Consider the following 18,197-nt stretch of genomic DNA (forward strand, 5'->3'; position numbering starts at 1 on the left):
CTCTACTTACAGGAGGCCAGGCGCCTGAACTCCCGCTAGGCCCGTTGGGCCCTGTTCCTGGGCCGATTTGACTTTTCCCTGACTTACCGCCCGGGAGGTAAGAACGTTAAGCCTGATGCCTTATCCCGACAGTTTGCTCCTTCCCAGGAGGGTCTGGCGGATGAGACCATCCTCCCTAAGCGGTGCTTCATTAGGGCGGCCAGCTGGGATATAGAGAGGGTAGTTCAGGAGGCTCAGGATAGTGACCCAGGACCTAGCTCTGGACCGCCTGATAGACTCTTTGTTCCGCAGCCAGCTCGTGCCCAGGTGCTTCAGTGGGGGCACAACCACAGGGTAGCGTGTCACCCGGGCGTTTCGAGGACACTCTCTCGTTTCTCAGACAGAGATTCTGGTGGCCGGAGATGGCACGCGACGTCAAGGAGTTTGTGGCTGCCTGTGCCACGTGTGCTCGCGGAAAGTCCTCTCGTCGCCCCCCGCTGGACTCCTTCAACCCTTACCTGTGCCGAGTCGCCCCTGGTCGCACATCTCAGTGGACTTCGTCACCGGTCTTCCTCCATCCCTGGGTAGGACGGTAATCCTTACGGTAGTGGACCGCTTCTCCAAGATGGTTCACTTCATCCCCCTGATCAAGTTGCCGTCCGCATTGGAGACAGCAGACCTGCTGGTCCTACACGTTTTTAGACTCCATGGCATCCCAGTGGACATAGTCTCGGATCGTGGACCCCAGTTCTCCTCGCAAGTCTGGAGAGCTTTTTGCAAGTCCCTGGGGGCAAATCCCAGCCTTTCGTCAGGCTACCATCCACAGAGTAATGGACAGACGGAGCGAGCTAACCAGGACCTGGAGTCCGCTCTACGCTGTGTGTCGGCTCGTCACCCTGCCTCCTGGTGTCAGCATATCCCCTGGGTGGAGTATGCTCACAATTCTCTGACATCATCAGCCACTGGGATGTCACCCTTCATGGCCGCCTATGGTTTTCAACCACCTCTCTTCCCCTCTCAGGAGAGGGAAGCAGCGGTTCCCTCAGTTCGTGCCCACCTACGACGTTGTCGGTCTGTCTGGCACCAGACCAGGGCTGCCTTGTCCCGCACCGCCACCAGGAATCGACGTCTCGCTGACAAGCACCGTGTGCCAGCTCCGGAGTACTCATCTGGCCAGAAGGTCTGGCTTTCCACCCGGGACCTCCCCCTTCCAGTGGATTCACGTAAGCTTGCTCCCAGGTTCGTTGGCCCGTTTGAGATCGAGAAGATCATAAGTCCCACTGCCATGCGCCTCAAGCTCCCTCCGTCGCTCAAGGTCCACCCTACCTTCCACGTCTCCCTCCTGAAGCCTGTCACTACCAGTCCTCTCAGTTCGCCAGCCGAGCCTCCACCTCCTCCTCTCATCATTGACGATCACCCCGCGTACAGAGTCCACAAGATCCTGGAGGTTCGCCGCAGAGGACGGCTTCCAGTACCTTGTAGACTGTGAGGGCTACGGTCCAGAGGAGCGCTCCTGGATCTCCCGCTCACTCATCCTGGACCTCTCCCTCCTCCGAGACTTTTACCGGGAGCACCCGGGTAGAACGCCTGGAGGCGCTACCTAGAGGGGGGGGGGGGGGTACTGTCATGTTATGTCATTCGTGTTTTATTTTGAAGTTCTGTTTCCATTTGGTACATGTCCTTTGTTTTGACAGACGCTGGCAGGTGCGCGGCTGGGGATGATTGAATGGCGGGTTCTTCCTACAGATAAGGAGCATCTCTACCTGGAAGAACTCGCCAGAGTATTCAGTTTCCTGACCAGGTTGGCATCTCTGATCTCGCTCCGCGCTCGTATTCTGAATGAACAATCTTTTGAAGACCCCTGACGTTGTCAGCGATTTAAGTTGCTCACGTGAGTCTTTTTCCCCTTTGTTTTTAGTTGCTGTTCTGAGACCCCGATCTCCAGCCGTGTCCTGCCTTCGTCCCGAGCGCCTGTTCTGTTCTTTGTTCCGGTCCTTTCCGACCGTATGGTTATTAAAAGACTTTTGTTCTGAACTATTCCTCCGAGGATTATTCACTTCCGCATCTGGGTCTCCTGTCCTGCTCGACCCATGACAAAAAAGAGAAAATTACAAATCCAATGTCAATCTATGAACCAGGCCGAACTGTAAAACGAGCTGATGCCAGTCTAAGGAAGGTCCAGCATATAAGAAGGGGTGGATGATTGGCCGAATGCAAAGCAGCCGTGAAACAAGATCAAGTGTTTTTAAATCACATTTCTTAATTTACTGTATATGTAATTTAGCTTTATTTTACGGTTTCACTTTTGTGTTTTAAAACGATCAAAACTCTGAGTCCGTTCCGTCGCTCAAACACTTCCCGTCCCAGGTCTTATACTTCGCTTCGTGGAGAATGATGGACAATCAAAGTGTCTCACGGGTCGTTTATTCGCTGCTTCAAGTCAAACAAGATATAAGCTTTACGATCGATAACACTTTCTCTCGGCGACTGTACAGGTGAATAGCCTCGGGCAGAAAAGGTCCCGATCGGTAGAAAGTCACTATATTTAGGACAAATTTCCGGTCCGGGAGGTCGTCTCTTTCCGGCCAAATGGTTCTTTCAAGTTCCCTGTGTCACGATCCCCCGTAGAGAGACATCCTGATTTGTTTTCTTGTAATCTAATCATTCAAATGTTCTCGGGTGGGGGTTTCCGTCTTTTAGCCCCCCTTTCCCGGGTGTGTCTTGCTTTGCTCTTTGATCTACAATTTAAGGTGTGATTTGCAGATAAACAGATGTTTTAAATTACCGGTGTCATAACTCTAATTCTGATCCAAGCTTGCCTCGAACCAGTGAATCAGTCTGAGTGGAATGTTGATTGTGAATGTGTATTCAAGCGTTTAAGCTCTTAGATCAAGCCAGTAAGTTATACTTTATATTTTGATCTTTTAGCATTAATTTAAGTATGTCAATCTTTCTGATGGTATTTTTAAGGATGTTTTTCACCTTCAGCTTCTTCTTCCATAAGGGTTTTATCTATCTTTCTATGCTGACATTAGAAGGTGAGAAGATTAATCCTGTTCACGGTCCAACCCTCATCATGGTATTGGTGTCACATTGTCAGATAAAACATTTTTTGATGGTTGTTCTGGAGCTTGAAGTTTTTGAAGTAAAAAAAAACATATGAAATCACTGAAATAAATAAATGTCAATTTCATCTGATATATTGATACATTTTTTTTGAATCCAAAGCTTTCCCAAATTTTCCTGACAATTGTGTTGATTTTTGAGGCTCAATGTTATTCAAGCTCAAATAATATTTGACCTGCAGGTTGGTTGTCACAGCGGAGGTATCAATAAAGTTTCGTCAAAATAATAGTCGATTTAAAAAGAGAATCGAGGGAGACATTTGATATTTTTACCATTGCCTTTATTTACCTTTGCTCATCAACAGGAAGCGAACTTATCTTAGTCAATCCCACGTGATGAATCTGACACGCAATCATGACGAGAAAATTTTACGTCAAACTATTCATGAAAATCCAGCAACAGATCATCACAACAACCCAGCGCTGTTATGTACAAGTGTTATAACAGGAGTCAGCCACCAGAGGGCGGTGTGTTGCAGAATTCTATTTCGCTTTCATTATATTTTTGATTTTCCTCCAGTTGTCGTGTCCTTGATGAAGATAGTCAATTATATATACTGTATATATATTTTTAAATCTGGTTATTAAAAATATGACAAATTATATTATGTTATGATATAACCTAAGATGTTTTGTGAATATTGTTTTTTTTGTGATATTATATTTTTGTTTTTCCTCCAGTTGTCGTGTCCTTGATGAAGATAGAGTCAGACTAATATTGTTTTTTTTTATCTGGTTATTAAAAATATGAAAAATGTATGTCATAACCTAATATATAATAATAATACACATATTATATGATATAACCTAAGATGTTTTGTGAATATTGTTTTTTTTGTGATATTATATTTTTGATTTTCCTCCTGTTGTTGTGTCCTTGATGAAGATAGAGTTAGATTATATATTGTATTTTTTAATTTGGTTATTAAAAATATGACAAATGTATGTCATAACCTAATATATAACTAGAAAACAGTGCATTTCCGGAACGAAAATGCAGTGTGAATGCTGAGCAGCATTCGCACAATTGGTAGTACCGGAAGTTGTAGTAGTGGAAGGAACTAGTAGAAGTGGAACTGGTAGTGGAAGAAGTAGTTGGATTAGTAGTAGTGGAATTAGTAGTGGAAGTAGTAGTAGTAGTAGTGGAAGTAGTATTTGAAGTAGTAGTTGTGGAAGTAGTAGTAGTGGAAGTAGAAGTGGAATTAGTAGTAGAAGTAGTAGGTTACAGTGGAAGGAGTCGAAAATTGAGTTGAAGAGTTTCCCCATTGAAATGAACAGGGGAAAAAAAAGGGTAGAAAAAGTGGAATAAAAGAAAGAGGGGAAGAGATAAAAGAGAATTTTTACACAGACTACACACAAACCATATCTAAACAAAGAGAAAAACTCAAATTTCATGTCACCTCTGGGTTTTGAACCCAGGACCTCAGTCATTGAGAGCAAGGGTCAAACCACTAGACCACCGGAATTAGTAGTGGAAACTAGATGGAAGTGGAAGGAGTCGATACATGAGTTGAAGAGTTTCCCCATTGAAATGAATGGGGAAGAAAAAGTGGAATAAAAGAAAGAGGGGAAGAGATAAAAGAGAGGTAGAACATAGCCTGAAAGACGGGTACGAGCTGAATTGATAAAAGTTTGAATGGTTCAAATCGGATTAAATTTGTGGAAGTAGAAGTGGCACAAAGTTTACGGCAGAAGTAAGGGGAATAATAAAGAGAAAAACAGGAAATCAATTGTGTGAATGCTGGGAAGCATTCACACAATAATAATACACATATTATATGATATAACCTAAGATTTTTTGTGAAAATTGTTGTTTTTTTATGAATAAAGTCATCAAAGACATTGTTTTCTCTGCTGCTACATGAACAAATACATAACAAACTAGAAAGATTGCATTTCCAGAAGAAAATGCAGTGTGAATGCTGGCCGTAGCTGTAGCTGTGCAGTAGTAGTATTAGTAGTAGAAGTAGTAGTATTATTATTAGTAGTAGAAGTAGTAGTAGCATTAGTAGTAGAAGTAGTCGTGGAAGTGTAAGAGGAATTTATAGTTAAAGTAGAAGAAGTAGAATTAGTAGTAAAAGGGAGAAGTAAAGTAAAAGTAGAAGTAGAATTAGTAGTAAAAGTATATGTAGTATTAGTAGTAGAATTAATAGTGGAAGAAGTAGTAGAATTCGTCGTAAAAGTATAAGTGGTAGGTCAAACTGGAAGGAGTTGGACATGAGTTGAAGAGTTTCCCCATTGAAATGAATGGGGTAGAAGAAGAGGAATAAAAGAAAGAATGGAAGAGATAAAAGAGAAGTTTTCCACAGACTAAACACAAACTATATCTACACAATGAGAGAAACTAAAGTTTCATATCACCTCTGGGTTTTGAACCCAAGACCTCAGTCACCAAGAGTGAGGTTCATACCACGAAATGAACAGAGTTTTATTTTTTCCTATAGCTTGTCAAGTCCAACTGTTGTTCAGGTTCCAAATGACAACTCAAACGTTTCACTCAATCACTTTTATTTTCTTTCGGATTGTTAGTAATTAGGTTGTAAACCTTTAAAGACGGATAAACACAACATTTTAATTATCCATTTAATTTAAACATTCTAAATTCATTTTAAATTAACTTAAACATTGAAACATTTTGAATTTATTCAAATAATTAAACATTCAAATTCTTTAAATTCATTTAAACAACTTCATCAAATATTTTAAATGAATTAACAAGCACTAAATCAAAGTAAAGAAAACGTTTCACCGACCATTGGCGTCTTTGGACTGAAGCCATTGTTGTGAACTTGGAGCGTCTTCTCTCTCTGACTGACTGACTGAGAGCCTCCATTACCTCACAGTTCACAGGTGCTGCTCATTAGTGACAATGACTGAAGCAGCTGCTGCTGGTGCACTCTGGGAAATGCAGTTCTTTCACACACTGAGATTCAACTTAACAGTATTAAGCAATGGTTCCTGTATTTTTGATTTTGTCTTTGAGTTCTTCATAGGTTCTAAAAACATTGTTGTCTCAGTGCATCAGTGAATCTGTGATCCATCGCAGGGTCTGGTTGAGGAAGTCATGTGTTCATTTATCCACGATCGCTGTCACCTGATCAATGGTGTCATCTTGGTCTTTGTTCAACAAGTAAACCTGGACGCTCTTGTTTTCATTCATCAACTGTTTACTTCTGCTCCAGGTTCTTCTAAAAGGAACTTTTTCCTGCTCCAGCCACACTGTACTTTATTATTGATCTGTTTTTACTTTCTCCACTGTAGTATTACTTCAACTGTAAAGTGTCTTCAGATAACTTTGTTGTGATTACACACTTTAAATTAAATTATTATTATTATTATGAATTACTCTCAGTACTAGTACTACAGGTACTCGTAGTAGTATGAGTACTCGTAGTACTACTTGTAGTACTACTCGTAGTACTATTAGTACTTGTAGTACTATTAGTACTCGTAGTACTAGAACTCATAGTACTAGTACTCAAAGAAGTACTAGTACTTGTCGAAGTAGTACTAGTATTCGTAGAAGTACTACTAGTATTCGTAGAAATACTACTATTTGTACTACTCATAGTAGTACTAGTACGTGTAGTACTCGTAGTAGTACTAGTACTCGTAGTACTAGTACTCATAGTAGTACTAGTATTAATTGTAGTAGTAATTGTATGTGTGGTACTCGTAGTAGTACTAGTATTTGTAGTACTTTTAGTAGTACTAGTATTCTTAGTAGTACTAGTATTTGTAGTACTCGTAGTAGTTCTAGTATTTGTAGTAGTACTCGTACGTGTAGTTCTACTAAGAGTGAAGGAGTAGAGGATTGAAGAAGTGGAGGAGTGAAGGAGTAGAGTATTTAATGAGTAGAGTATTGGAGGAGTGAAAGAGTGAAGGAGTGGAGGAGTGAAGGAGAGTATAATTATTGGTATAACTATAGGTATAAGTATAAGTATAACTATAAGTATAAGTTTAACTATAATTATAAGTATAACTATAAGTATAAGTATAACTATAAGTTTAACTATAATTATAAGTATAACTATAAGTTTAACTATAACTATAACTATAAGTTTTACTATAATTATAAGTATAACTATAAGTTTAACTATTGAGTAGTGAAAGAGTGAAAAAGTGGAAGAGTGAAGGAGTGGAAGAGTGAAGGAGTGAAAAGAGTGGAAGAGTCAAAAAGTGGAGGAGTATAAGAGTATAAGTATAAGTAAAAACTATTAGTATAAATATAAGTATAACTATAAGCATAAGCATAAGGCAGTACTAGTGGAATTAGTAGTGGAAAGTATCACAGATTGAAGTGGAAGGAGTCAAAACATGAGTTGAAGAGTTTCCCCATTCAAATGAATGGGGAAAAAAAGGGTAGAAAAAGTGGAATAAAAGAAAGAGGGGAAGAGATAAAAGAGAGGTAGAACATAGCCTGAATGACTGGAACGAGCTGAATTGATAAAAGTTTGAACGGTTCAAATCGGATGAAATTTGTGGAAGTAGAAGCGGTACAAAGTTTAGGTCAGAAGACGGAAGAGGAAAAAGAAAAAGAAAAAGATTAAAGAGAAACAGGAACTCAATTGTGTGAATGCTTCCCAGCATTCACACAATAAAATAGATAAGAATTGTTATTGGTTCCCAAACATGATCATAGGCCGGTGTAATGAACTTATCTTCATTGGAAAACATCTGTGAAAGCTCACCCACTCCTCAGGATCTGCATCAACATTCTTCCGATGATAAGAAAACCCCACACCAGGTGTAATTGGTATTTCACAAACTTCGAGTGAGTAATCACAGCAGAGGAGGGATATTTCAGGGAAATAAAGTCCATTAGCCCGACTTCCCGAAGCAAGGAGGATTAGAAGTTTGACGGACGGTCAAGCTAAACCTTCAAATGACCGAAGAGTTCAACACTTCATGGTGAGATTCTGACCAACCAAGATCAGATAAGAACTTTTATGGCTTCCTGCAGACGCAGAGTTTGTAAGTAAGTAAGTAATATTTATTTATATAGCGCTTTTCCAGACCAGGGTCACAAAGCGCTTAAACAATCAAAACAATACTCAAAAAAGTGTATACTTTAAAGATCAAGATAATACTGAGAACAACACAGGAGTTCCAGAAATTCAAGGAAAAGCCTGAACAAATAGAAACGTCTTAAGATGTTTCTTAAAGGAGTCAGTAGATCCATTAAGCGCAAAGAGAGAGAAGATCGTTCCAAAGCTTAGGAGCAACAGCCTGAAAAGAACCAACATTGAAAGTGCTAACAGATGTCTTCACAGGCAAAATGTGTGTGTGTGTGTGTGTGGGTCTTGGATAATATTCATTGAAATATGTATTACCTGCTTAAAGAAATATACTTGTAAGTGAATGGAGCTACGTGCCAGGTGTTTGAAGTTATCAAAATGAAGAAAGTAATCACAGATGAAATATAATAATTGAATGAATCATTATCAAAACCTTCATTTTGTAATAACGTGTTCTACATTGTTCATGTTTGGTGTTATTTGAATGTCCGTGCTCCGTGGGAAAAGAATCTAGAAAGAACAAATCGTTTTAAAGCATTTTTAATGCTTCCAGCATCCTTCCAGACTCCGCAAAGTTCCGTGAGTTTCTTAATAATCTTGACCAGACCGGTCCGATTATTCCAATATTCGCAGCACGTCTCCCAGACTGCGAATCTCCATCAAGAAGCAACAGCCCGTGAATCATCCTCACCTCCCGTAAGAAGCAAGTGTTCCTGACCTCAAGACTACAACCAGGAAGCCGACACTGTGATTCATCGGACCGCTTGTCGAAAGAACTTTGATCCCCTCGTTCCTGACTGTCTTCCTCATCATCCTCTCCTTCCTCCTCATCCTCCAACTCCGTCATCCACCCTCTTGCCACCTTCATCTGGTCTCCAGCTGCTGCCTAAACCTCCGTTCACCATCGACCGTCAAGTAAGAAGCTGATCACTTCATCTTGAACAAATTGATTTGTGTCTGGGTTGTTTAATATGCGGGTAGTCTATTAAGATTTCGTCCACGATTCTTTTCCTGTTTCTGTTTTATTCTCGGGTCCGAAACTTACCATAACATACTCAATTTTGTCATTCATTATTCATTCCTTTTTAAATGAATCTATAAAACGTCACGTCGTTGTTCGCGTCTCTATTCTGGTGTAATAACGGTCAATTTAAGAGCCTCTTACTCAGTAAAGAACAGATAATCACGACAAAAGTAGTAAACTTCAGTTAAATGAGATTGATTAAAACTAGTGTTTCATAGTTAATTAATTAGGCCAATTAATTAATTATTATTCACGTAAATGTAATAGTTTCCCTTGAACTATAACCAAGGGTGGTTCCCCCTTTCTTCAGGTAAATCTTACCTAGAGGCCATTTTAAAGTTAAATCTACCAGAACTTAGATGTTCTGAAAATAAACCTTTTTATAAGGTCTATAAATCACTACAATAGTTAGATTATATATTGTATTTTTTAATTTGGTTATTAAAAATATGACAAATGTATGTCATAACCTAATATATAATAATAATACACATATTATATGATATAACCTAAGATGTTTTGTTAAGATGGTTATTTGAGTCAATATTTGGAAACAGCACAGGATGGAATCTTCTCAGGGATCCGTGACTCAAAATAAGAGCCACTTGCGCAACAACCAGACAGAAACTACTGTGACGCAGAGAGAAAGAATAAATGCTGACGTTTAAATGGAGGTGAAGCTGAGGTTTGGACTCATGAGGAGGAAAAAAAAGAATGTAAATGTCAGAATTTATTAAGATAAAAAAACGGTTTTACATTTGTGTTGTTTAATTAATAATCTATAATATTGTTAAAGACATTTAATTAATAATCCAAAATATTAACATTATAATTACTTAGAGAAAAATATTTTAACCCACATTTGAAACCAATGTTTCATTTTATTGTTTAAAATAGACGTACTGTCTAATTATATATAGATATAAGTACTAAATATTATTTAAGAAACCACAAAATAACTGTTAAAGCGAATTATTTATTTTATTTCATTATAACTTAAGGTGATCCAAATGATCACATATGTTTTCTCTTCTGGCATCTGAAAAACATATTTAGATGTATTTAAGTAAGTAATTAAGTAAGTAATGGTTATATTGAGCTTTTATTTATTTATTTATTTTACAATTCAAAAGATAAGTTAGTAAACTGTCTTTAAAGATTTTGTTCTTGTTACAAAAGTAGAATATACCTAAACGTACCTCATGTATAATATATATTAATATGTATACATATATATATATAAGTAAGTTAAATACATTACCAAAAATACTTTTCTTCCCAACACTTAAATATGTGTATTTTTCTACACATCTTTTTACTGCACAACCCATTATCAATGTTTGCACCACCTGTAATAAGTTTAAAAAGATCTTGAGAAGTTAAAAAAGTTATTGAAAAGTTAAAAAAGTTATTGAGAAGTTTAAAGAGTTATTGAGAATTTAAACAAGTTATTGAGAAGTTTAAAAATACCTTGAGAAGTTAAAAAAGTTATTGAGAAGTTTAAAGGGTTATTGAGAAGTTAAAAAAGATCTTGAGAAGTTAAAAGAGTTATTGAGAATTTAAAAAAGTTATTGAGAAGTTTAAAAAGATCTTGAGAAGTTAAAAAAGTGATTGAGAAGTTAAAAAAGTTATTGAGAAGTTTAAAGAGTTATTGAGAAGTTAAACAAGTTATTGAGAAGTTTAAAAAGATCTTGAGAAGTTAAAAAAGTTATTGAAAAGTTTAAAAAGTTATTGAGAAGTTTAAAGAGTTATTGAGAATTTAAACAAGTTATTGAGAAGTTTAAAAAGATCTTGAGAAGTTAAAAAAGTTATTGAAAAGTTAAAAAAGTTATTGAGAAGTTGAAAAAGATCTTGAGAAGTTTAAAAGGTTATTGAGAAGTTTAAAAAGTTATTGAGAAGTTAAAAAACATATATAGAGAAGTTAAAAGAGTTATTAAGAAGTTTTAGTACAAGTACAAGGAAATACGATCAGATCTTGACAAATATATTCTTTTTGAATAATTGAGAACTTATCCAGAACATGTTTAACTTCTCAATACCTTCTTTAAGTTCTCAGTAATTTTTTTAACTTCTCTTAACCTGTTTGAACTTCTAACTTATTGACCCTTGTGTTATCGCAGGGTCAAGGTGACCCAAAGGACCGAAAACTAATGTGTTTGTGGTATCCCTTGTGTTGTCTCTTGGTCAAGATGAACGACCTCCACCACTGTATATGTATTTATGGTCGAGACCTTTTTAAAAACTTGAGATTTTCTTTCTTCTTCTGTGTCCATAGGTGCTCTTATCAACCACATATATCAAAAGATGATGTTGTTATTCGACAGAGTTTGATTTGGAATCCCCATCGCACTAATTGATATCTTTATTTACTGTCTTTGTTTCTTTACTTTCCCTCTGTTGAATCCCTCTTTTATTGTTTTTTAACAGAAAAAATCCACTTTCTTTGAATAAGAAATAAATAATAAAGTACGTAAGCAACAGGATTCGTTATCATTAAAGAAACCAGAGAGAAAGAAATCTGGGGATTCCTAATGACCAGATCAATTTCCTACAAACGTGGTTCATTTTTCCTGTCAAGCCTGTGAAAGACGCCCCGGAGAAGTTTGACAGACAGAACAGAAAACACGAAGAAGGCCAAAACAGGAAGCCACGGATCAGACGGTCAGGAGACTCAGACGTATTTAACCGCGACGCTTCATCTGACAGCAGCACTCGTCAGGATGTCTCCGGGGAACATGGCTTCCATGCTCTTCCTGCTGGCCTGCTCCATCGCCCAGACCCTCGGGGAGCTGGACCAGAACTTCCACAAATGTTCTCATTTCTTCCACAAGGGTTCGCCTCCCAAGGGTCTGACGGGGGCAGGACTGCAGCCCATATGTCAGCGCTACAAGAACCAGTACCACTTCGCCAGCTTGTACGACCGGACCCGCCACACACCCTTGTTCTCCGCCTACGTGATCGGAGCCGCCGACGGACGGCGACCCAAATCCACCTGGATGAAGGAGCCGCAGGTAAACGTCTCTTATTGTCAATGAAATGACTTTTAATACTTGAAATTAATTTTTGTCTCCATTGATTCATATGTTATTGAACTATATACTGTATATATTTTATAAACTGAGTTAAAAAACTTCTGTTTTATTTAATTATACATTTATATTTTTCCTCAAGGATAAAGATAAGATAAGGCTAGTGTATTAGCATAAGATAACGTAGCTTTAGTAAAGTACTCTTTATATAACTTGTAGCCTGCAACTTAATGTACTTTCTAAATACATGTTTCTTTTGATAATTAATTTGCTGTTAAGGTAATATCAGTACTCTTTTGGTATTGTCTGGTGGCACTTTTATACCAACATTTTAATACTGATTTAAAAGGCTACAAATTGAAAGTATTGAAATGAGTACTTTTACGTTTTGTGTTATCTCAGCCCAGTTTTCGGGCCTTCGGGTCATCTTGACCCTGAGATAATACAAGGGTTTTAGCAAATATAATCAAATTGGAATATCAATTGTTTTTTTTAATATACCTTTATTTAAATGCTTTATTAAATTTAAAACAAAATTCAATATAATAAAAACATTAAATTCAATTAAAGAAATAATAATAACAATTATAAAAAAAGGAATTAAAAAACATTTTTTCACCATTATACCAACCTTTTTATAATTATTTATTTTATATACGAATTAAAAAATGTTTAATTAAGTATTATTATTTTTTATAATTGGAATTATTACATCGAACTATGTGTGAAAGTAGAAAAAACTAACTCAAATCAATTTGAATTAAACTGTGAATTTGGGAGATCAATAAAGTAAAAGATATATATACAGTATCTAAATGGTCAATATTACATTTTTTACATTTGCTATTTGTTGTTGTTAAATTAGAAGAAAATCGACCTTTCCATATAAAAATAATGAATTAATTGATGTCAAAAAATCAATTCAACCTTTCAATATAGAAATACAATTTAATAATTTAATTATTTTATTCCACCGGGATGGCCCGGTTGGTGTTCAATATTCAATATTCAATATTCAATATTCAATATTCAATATTCAATATTCCGATGACACTGATATACTTCCTCGAACTCATGACCTCATGCTGAACTCTCACCTCGTCATCCCCCCGACAGCTGTCGTTCTCCCGAGCCCAACCCGAAATGGAACCGTTCGGTTTCCCCGTGGACCAGAACGTCCGGGAGAGCCAAGCGGTTCCCAACGACTACACGAACTCCAGCTACACCAAAGGACACCTCAACCCCAGCATGCACATGAGGAGCTTTGACAACCGGATGGCCACCTTCACCCTGACCAACATCGTCCCGCAGAAGGCCGGATCTAACGCCGGACCGTGGAACACCCTGGAGAAACAAATGCTGCGCAGGTTCAAGGCCTACTGTGAAGGCGCCATGTACGTGATCACAGGAGTCTTGCCGTACGCGTCCCAGGAGAAGAAGATCAAGAACAGGGTGTCCGTCCCCGAGTACCTCTGGTCCGCCTACTGCTGTCCCGCCTACAAGTCCAACATTCCCAAGTTCGAGCGGCGCCTTTTCCCGACGTACGCCACGCTGGGAAGAAATGACCCCGACAGCGGAGACGAGCTGGTGTCGGTGAACCCGACGGGCAAGAGGTCGACGCGTCAGTACAGCGTGAGGCAGATGCCGGTGACGGAGCTCCAAGACATACTCGCTCAACGGCTGACCGGACCCGTCTCTCTGTTCGAGGGTCAGTGTCTCTAGATCCACAACTGTGGGCGGAACCGATGGACAACTCGTCCTTTAGCGCCGATCTGTCTCTGAATCAGAGTGTCTCATGGGTCGTTTATTCGCCGCTTCAAGTCAAACAAAATACAAGCTTTACGATCGCGATCGGACACACTTTCTCCCGGCGACTGTACAGGTGAATAGCCTCGGGCAGAAAAGGTCCCGATCTGTAGAAAGATAACTATATTTAAGACAAATTTCTGGTCCAGGAGGTCGTCCCTTTCCGGCCAAAGGTTCTTTTAAGTTCCCTGTGTCACGATCCCCCGTAGAGAGACATCCTGATTTGTTTTCTTATCTAATCATTCAACTGTTCTCGGGCGGGGGTTATCTTCTCTTCCGTCTTTTAGCCCCCCTTTCCCGGGTGTGTCTTGCTTTGTTCTTTGATCTACGATTTAAGGTGTGATTTGCAGATAAACAGAAGTTTTAAATTACCGGTGTCATAACTCTAATTCTGATCCAAGCTTGCCTCGAACCAGTGAGTCTGAGTGGAATGTTGATTGTGAATGTGTAGTCAAACGTTTAAGCTCTTAGATGAAGCGAGTAATTTATACTTTATATTTTGATAACTTTTAGCATTAATTTAAGTATGTCGTATACATATAGTGTATAATAATTTTAATCTAACAGTTTCATGAAATATAATGAACATAACGTGTCCCACGAGTAAATTAAATTGCTTGCTCAGTAGTCATTTGGTCATAATCACAGTTAGACCAACACTATACAGGCATGTTGTATTATTATTTTATTATTTTATACGAACAACTCTCTAAAAGAACGTCTTAATTTGTGCCTGTCTTTACGAGGAGTTGTCAATCTTTCTGATGGTATTTTTCAAGGATGTTTTTCACCTTCAGCTTCTTCTTCCATAAGGGTTTTATCTTTCAATCTATCTTTCTTTGCTGACATTAGAAGGTGAGAAGATTAATATTGGTGTCACATTGTCAGATAAAAACTTTTTTAATTGTTGTTCTGGAGCTTGAAGAAGTTTTTGAAGTAAAAAAAAACATATAATGAAATCACTGAAATAAATAAATTTCAATTTCATCTGGTTTATTGATACTTTTTTTTTTTTTAATACAAAGTTTCCCCACATTTTTCAACAGGTTATTTGAGTCAATATTTGGAAACACCCTTCCCAGGGATCCGTGACTCAAAATTAGACAGAAACTACTGTGACAGCAGCACTCGTCAGGATGTCTCCGGGGAACATGGCTTCCATGCTCTTCCTGCTGGCCTGCTCCATCGCCCAGACCCTCGGGGAGCTGGACCAGAACTTCCACAGATGTTCTCATTTCTTCCACAAGGGTTCGCCTCCCAAGGGTCTGACGGGGGCAGGACTGCAGCCCATATGTCAGCGCTACAAGAACCAGTACCACTTCGCCAGCTTGTACGACCGGACCCGCCACACACCCTTGTTCTCCGCCTACGTGATCGGAGCCGCCGACGGACGGCGACCCAAATCCACCTGGATGAAGGAGCCGCAGGTAAACGTCTCTTATTTTCAAAGAAATTGCTTTTAATACTTCAAATGAATTTTTATCTCCATAGATTTATATGTTATTGAAATATATTTACATTTTATAAACTGAGTTAAAAACTTCTGTTTTATTTAATTATACATTTATATTTTTTCTCAAGGATAAAGATAAGATAACGCTAGTGTATTAGCATAAGATAACGTAGCTATAATAAAGTACTCTTTATAAAACTTGTAGCCTGCAACTTAATTTACTTTCTAAATACATATTTATTTTAGGTAAAGGCAAATATAATGAAATTGGAATATCAATTGTTTTTTTAATATTCATTTATTTAAATGCTTTATTAAATTTAAATCAATATAATAAAATGATTAAATTCAATTATAGAAATAATATAATAATAACAATTATAAAAAAAAATATTAGAAAACATTTTTTCACCATTATACCAACCTTTTTATAATTATTTATTTTAAATACGAATTAAAAATTGTTTAATTAAGAATTATTATTTTTTACAATTGGAATTATTACATCGAACTATGTGTGAAAGTTGAAAAAAACTCAAATCAATTTGAATTAAACAGTGAATTCGGGAGATCAATAAAGTAAAAGATATATATACAGTATCTAAATAGTCAATATTACATTTTTTACATTTGCTGTTTGTTGTTGTTAAATTATTGAAAGAAGAAAATCGACCTTTCCATATAAAAATGATGAATTAATTGATGTCAAAAACCAATTCAACCTTTCAATATAAAAATATAATTTAATAATTTAATAATTTTATTCCACCGGGATGGCCCGGTTGGTGTTCAATATTCAATATTCAATATTCAATATTCGAATGTCACTGATCTACTTCCTCGAACTCATGACCTCATGCTGAACTTTCACCTCGTCATCCCCCCGACAGCTGTCGTTCTCCCGAGCCCAACCCGAAATGGAACCGTTCGGTTTCCCCGTGAACCAGAACGTCCGGGAGAGCCAAGCGGTTCCCGACGACTACACGAACTCCAGCTACACCAAAGGACACCTCAACCCCAGCATGCACATGAGGAGCTCGGACAACCGGATGGCCACCTTCACCCTGACCAACATCGTCCCGCAGAAGGCCGGATCTAACGGCGGACCCTGGAACATCCTGGAGAAACAAATGCTGCGCAGGTTCAAGGATTACTGTGAAGGCGCCATGTACGTGATCACAGGAGTCTTGCCGTACGCGTCCCAGGAGAAGAAGATCAAGAACAGGGTGTCCGTCCCCGAGTACCTCTGGTCCGCCCACTGCTGTCCCGCCTACAAGTCCAACATTCCCAAGTTCGAGCGGCGCCTTTTCCCGACGTACGCCGCGCTGGGAAGAAACGACCCCGACAGCGGAGACGAGCTGGTGTCGGTGAACCCGACGGGCAAGAGGTCGACGCGTCAGTACAGCGTGAGGCAGATGCCGGTGACGGAGCTCCAAGACATACTCGCTCAACGGCTGACCGGACCCGTCTCTCTGTTCGAGGGTCAGTGTCTCTAGATCCACAACTGTGGGCGGAACCGATGGACAACTCGTCCTCTAGCGCCGATCTGTCTCTGAATGTCTTTGCGTGAGTCGTTGCCACGAGAGGGAAGTGACACAAACCATGACATACGTTAGCATCTTTAGCTTCATTAGCTTCTGTAGCTTCTTTAGCTTCGAGCTACATGGATGGATGTGGCACGTGTTGTTGAATATGAAAGGAAATTCTTATTTGATCAAAAAAAAAAACGCCTTTTAAATTGCATTTTCTTCCGAATGTCAGTTTTGTTTTCATTTTGAATAAAATGATTTATAATACTTTACAATTGAATGTTTGTTTGCTTGTCTCCTTAGTTCCGCAAGTTATTGAAATATATTTCAATGTTATAAACTGAGTTGAAAATGTCTGTTTTATAAATATATATATATACTTATTAACTATATATAAAAATATATAAACATATATATTTATAAATTTTTTTCTCAAGGATTGACAATAGATAAGAGCATGCTACTGTATTAGCATAAGCTAACGTAGCCAAGATAAGCTAGCAGAGCTACCATATGCTAGCATTATGTTTAGCTATTAAGATTACTGCGATTCTAGCTTCTTGTATATAGTTTCTAAAAATTATAATATGTCATTAAAGACCTGTATTTTACCTAATACGGGTCGAAAGTTTAGGGTTAGATAGGAGTGTGTGTTTGTAAGTGACACGAAATTTATCCTGACACACAGGCAACGAAACGATACATTGCGATACTGTAGTAACAAGGACATATTTGTAGTATTGTCGAGTACTTGGTGTTGCAGAATTTACAGACCACACGTCTCTTGACGAAGTCATAAATGCTCTCAAGTGTTTTCAAACCAAAATATATCCAAACATCAGCATTGAGAGCTGCTGGAGTCGACTGTATCCTCTCGTCCTCAGTCACCACCAGGATCTTGCACTGTTTTTTAATGTTTCTACATTAATGGCTGCTGCCATCTAGAGGCCGGAAGTTAAATTGCATGAAATATTAGAAGAAAATAGAATTTGATACACAATTTATTGAAATATATAAAGCAAAAGAAAAAAGTATATACTGTATGTATCTCGATACAGTGCAGTTGTATATCAATACAGTATCGTCAAAACATATTTAAATGTATCAATATTTTCTTAAACCCCTAGTGTGACCTTTTGTGGGAGGAAACTCGAGCACCACGAGAAACTGTCATTTCTCCTTAAATATTAAGCTTTTTTTAAGCCGTTTATATAAGATAAACTTCAGTGAACGG

The 18,197-nt window shown here is 38.2% G+C and overlaps 2 protein-coding genes across 2 annotated transcripts; both read left to right on the forward strand.

Annotated features, from left to right (window-relative positions):
* Nucleotides 1–11,840: 11,840 nt before the first annotated feature.
* On the forward strand, nucleotides 11,841–14,832 carry LOC148072318 (endonuclease domain-containing 1 protein-like). The gene is made up of 2 exons (XM_087799125.1): nucleotides 11,841–12,157; nucleotides 13,292–14,832. Exons 1-2 carry the CDS (start codon nucleotides 11,867–11,869, stop codon nucleotides 13,895–13,897), a joined length of 897 nt encoding a protein of 298 aa, XP_087655251.1. The 5' UTR covers nucleotides 11,841–11,866; the 3' UTR covers nucleotides 13,898–14,832.
* Nucleotides 14,833–15,117: 285 nt separating this feature from the next.
* LOC148072319 (endonuclease domain-containing 1 protein-like) lies at nucleotides 15,118–17,238 on the forward strand. The gene is made up of 2 exons (XM_087798915.1): nucleotides 15,118–15,408; nucleotides 16,325–17,238. Exons 1-2 carry the CDS (start codon nucleotides 15,118–15,120, stop codon nucleotides 16,928–16,930), a joined length of 897 nt encoding a protein of 298 aa, XP_087655041.1. The 3' UTR covers nucleotides 16,931–17,238.
* Nucleotides 17,239–18,197: the final 959 nt, after the last annotated feature.

The sequence above is a fragment of the Callionymus lyra genome, chromosome 9 (genome assembly GCF_982586985.1).
Source record: "Callionymus lyra chromosome 9, fCalLyr1.hap1.1, whole genome shotgun sequence".
NCBI classification, from domain to species: Eukaryota; Metazoa; Chordata; class Actinopteri; order Syngnathiformes; family Callionymidae; genus Callionymus; species Callionymus lyra.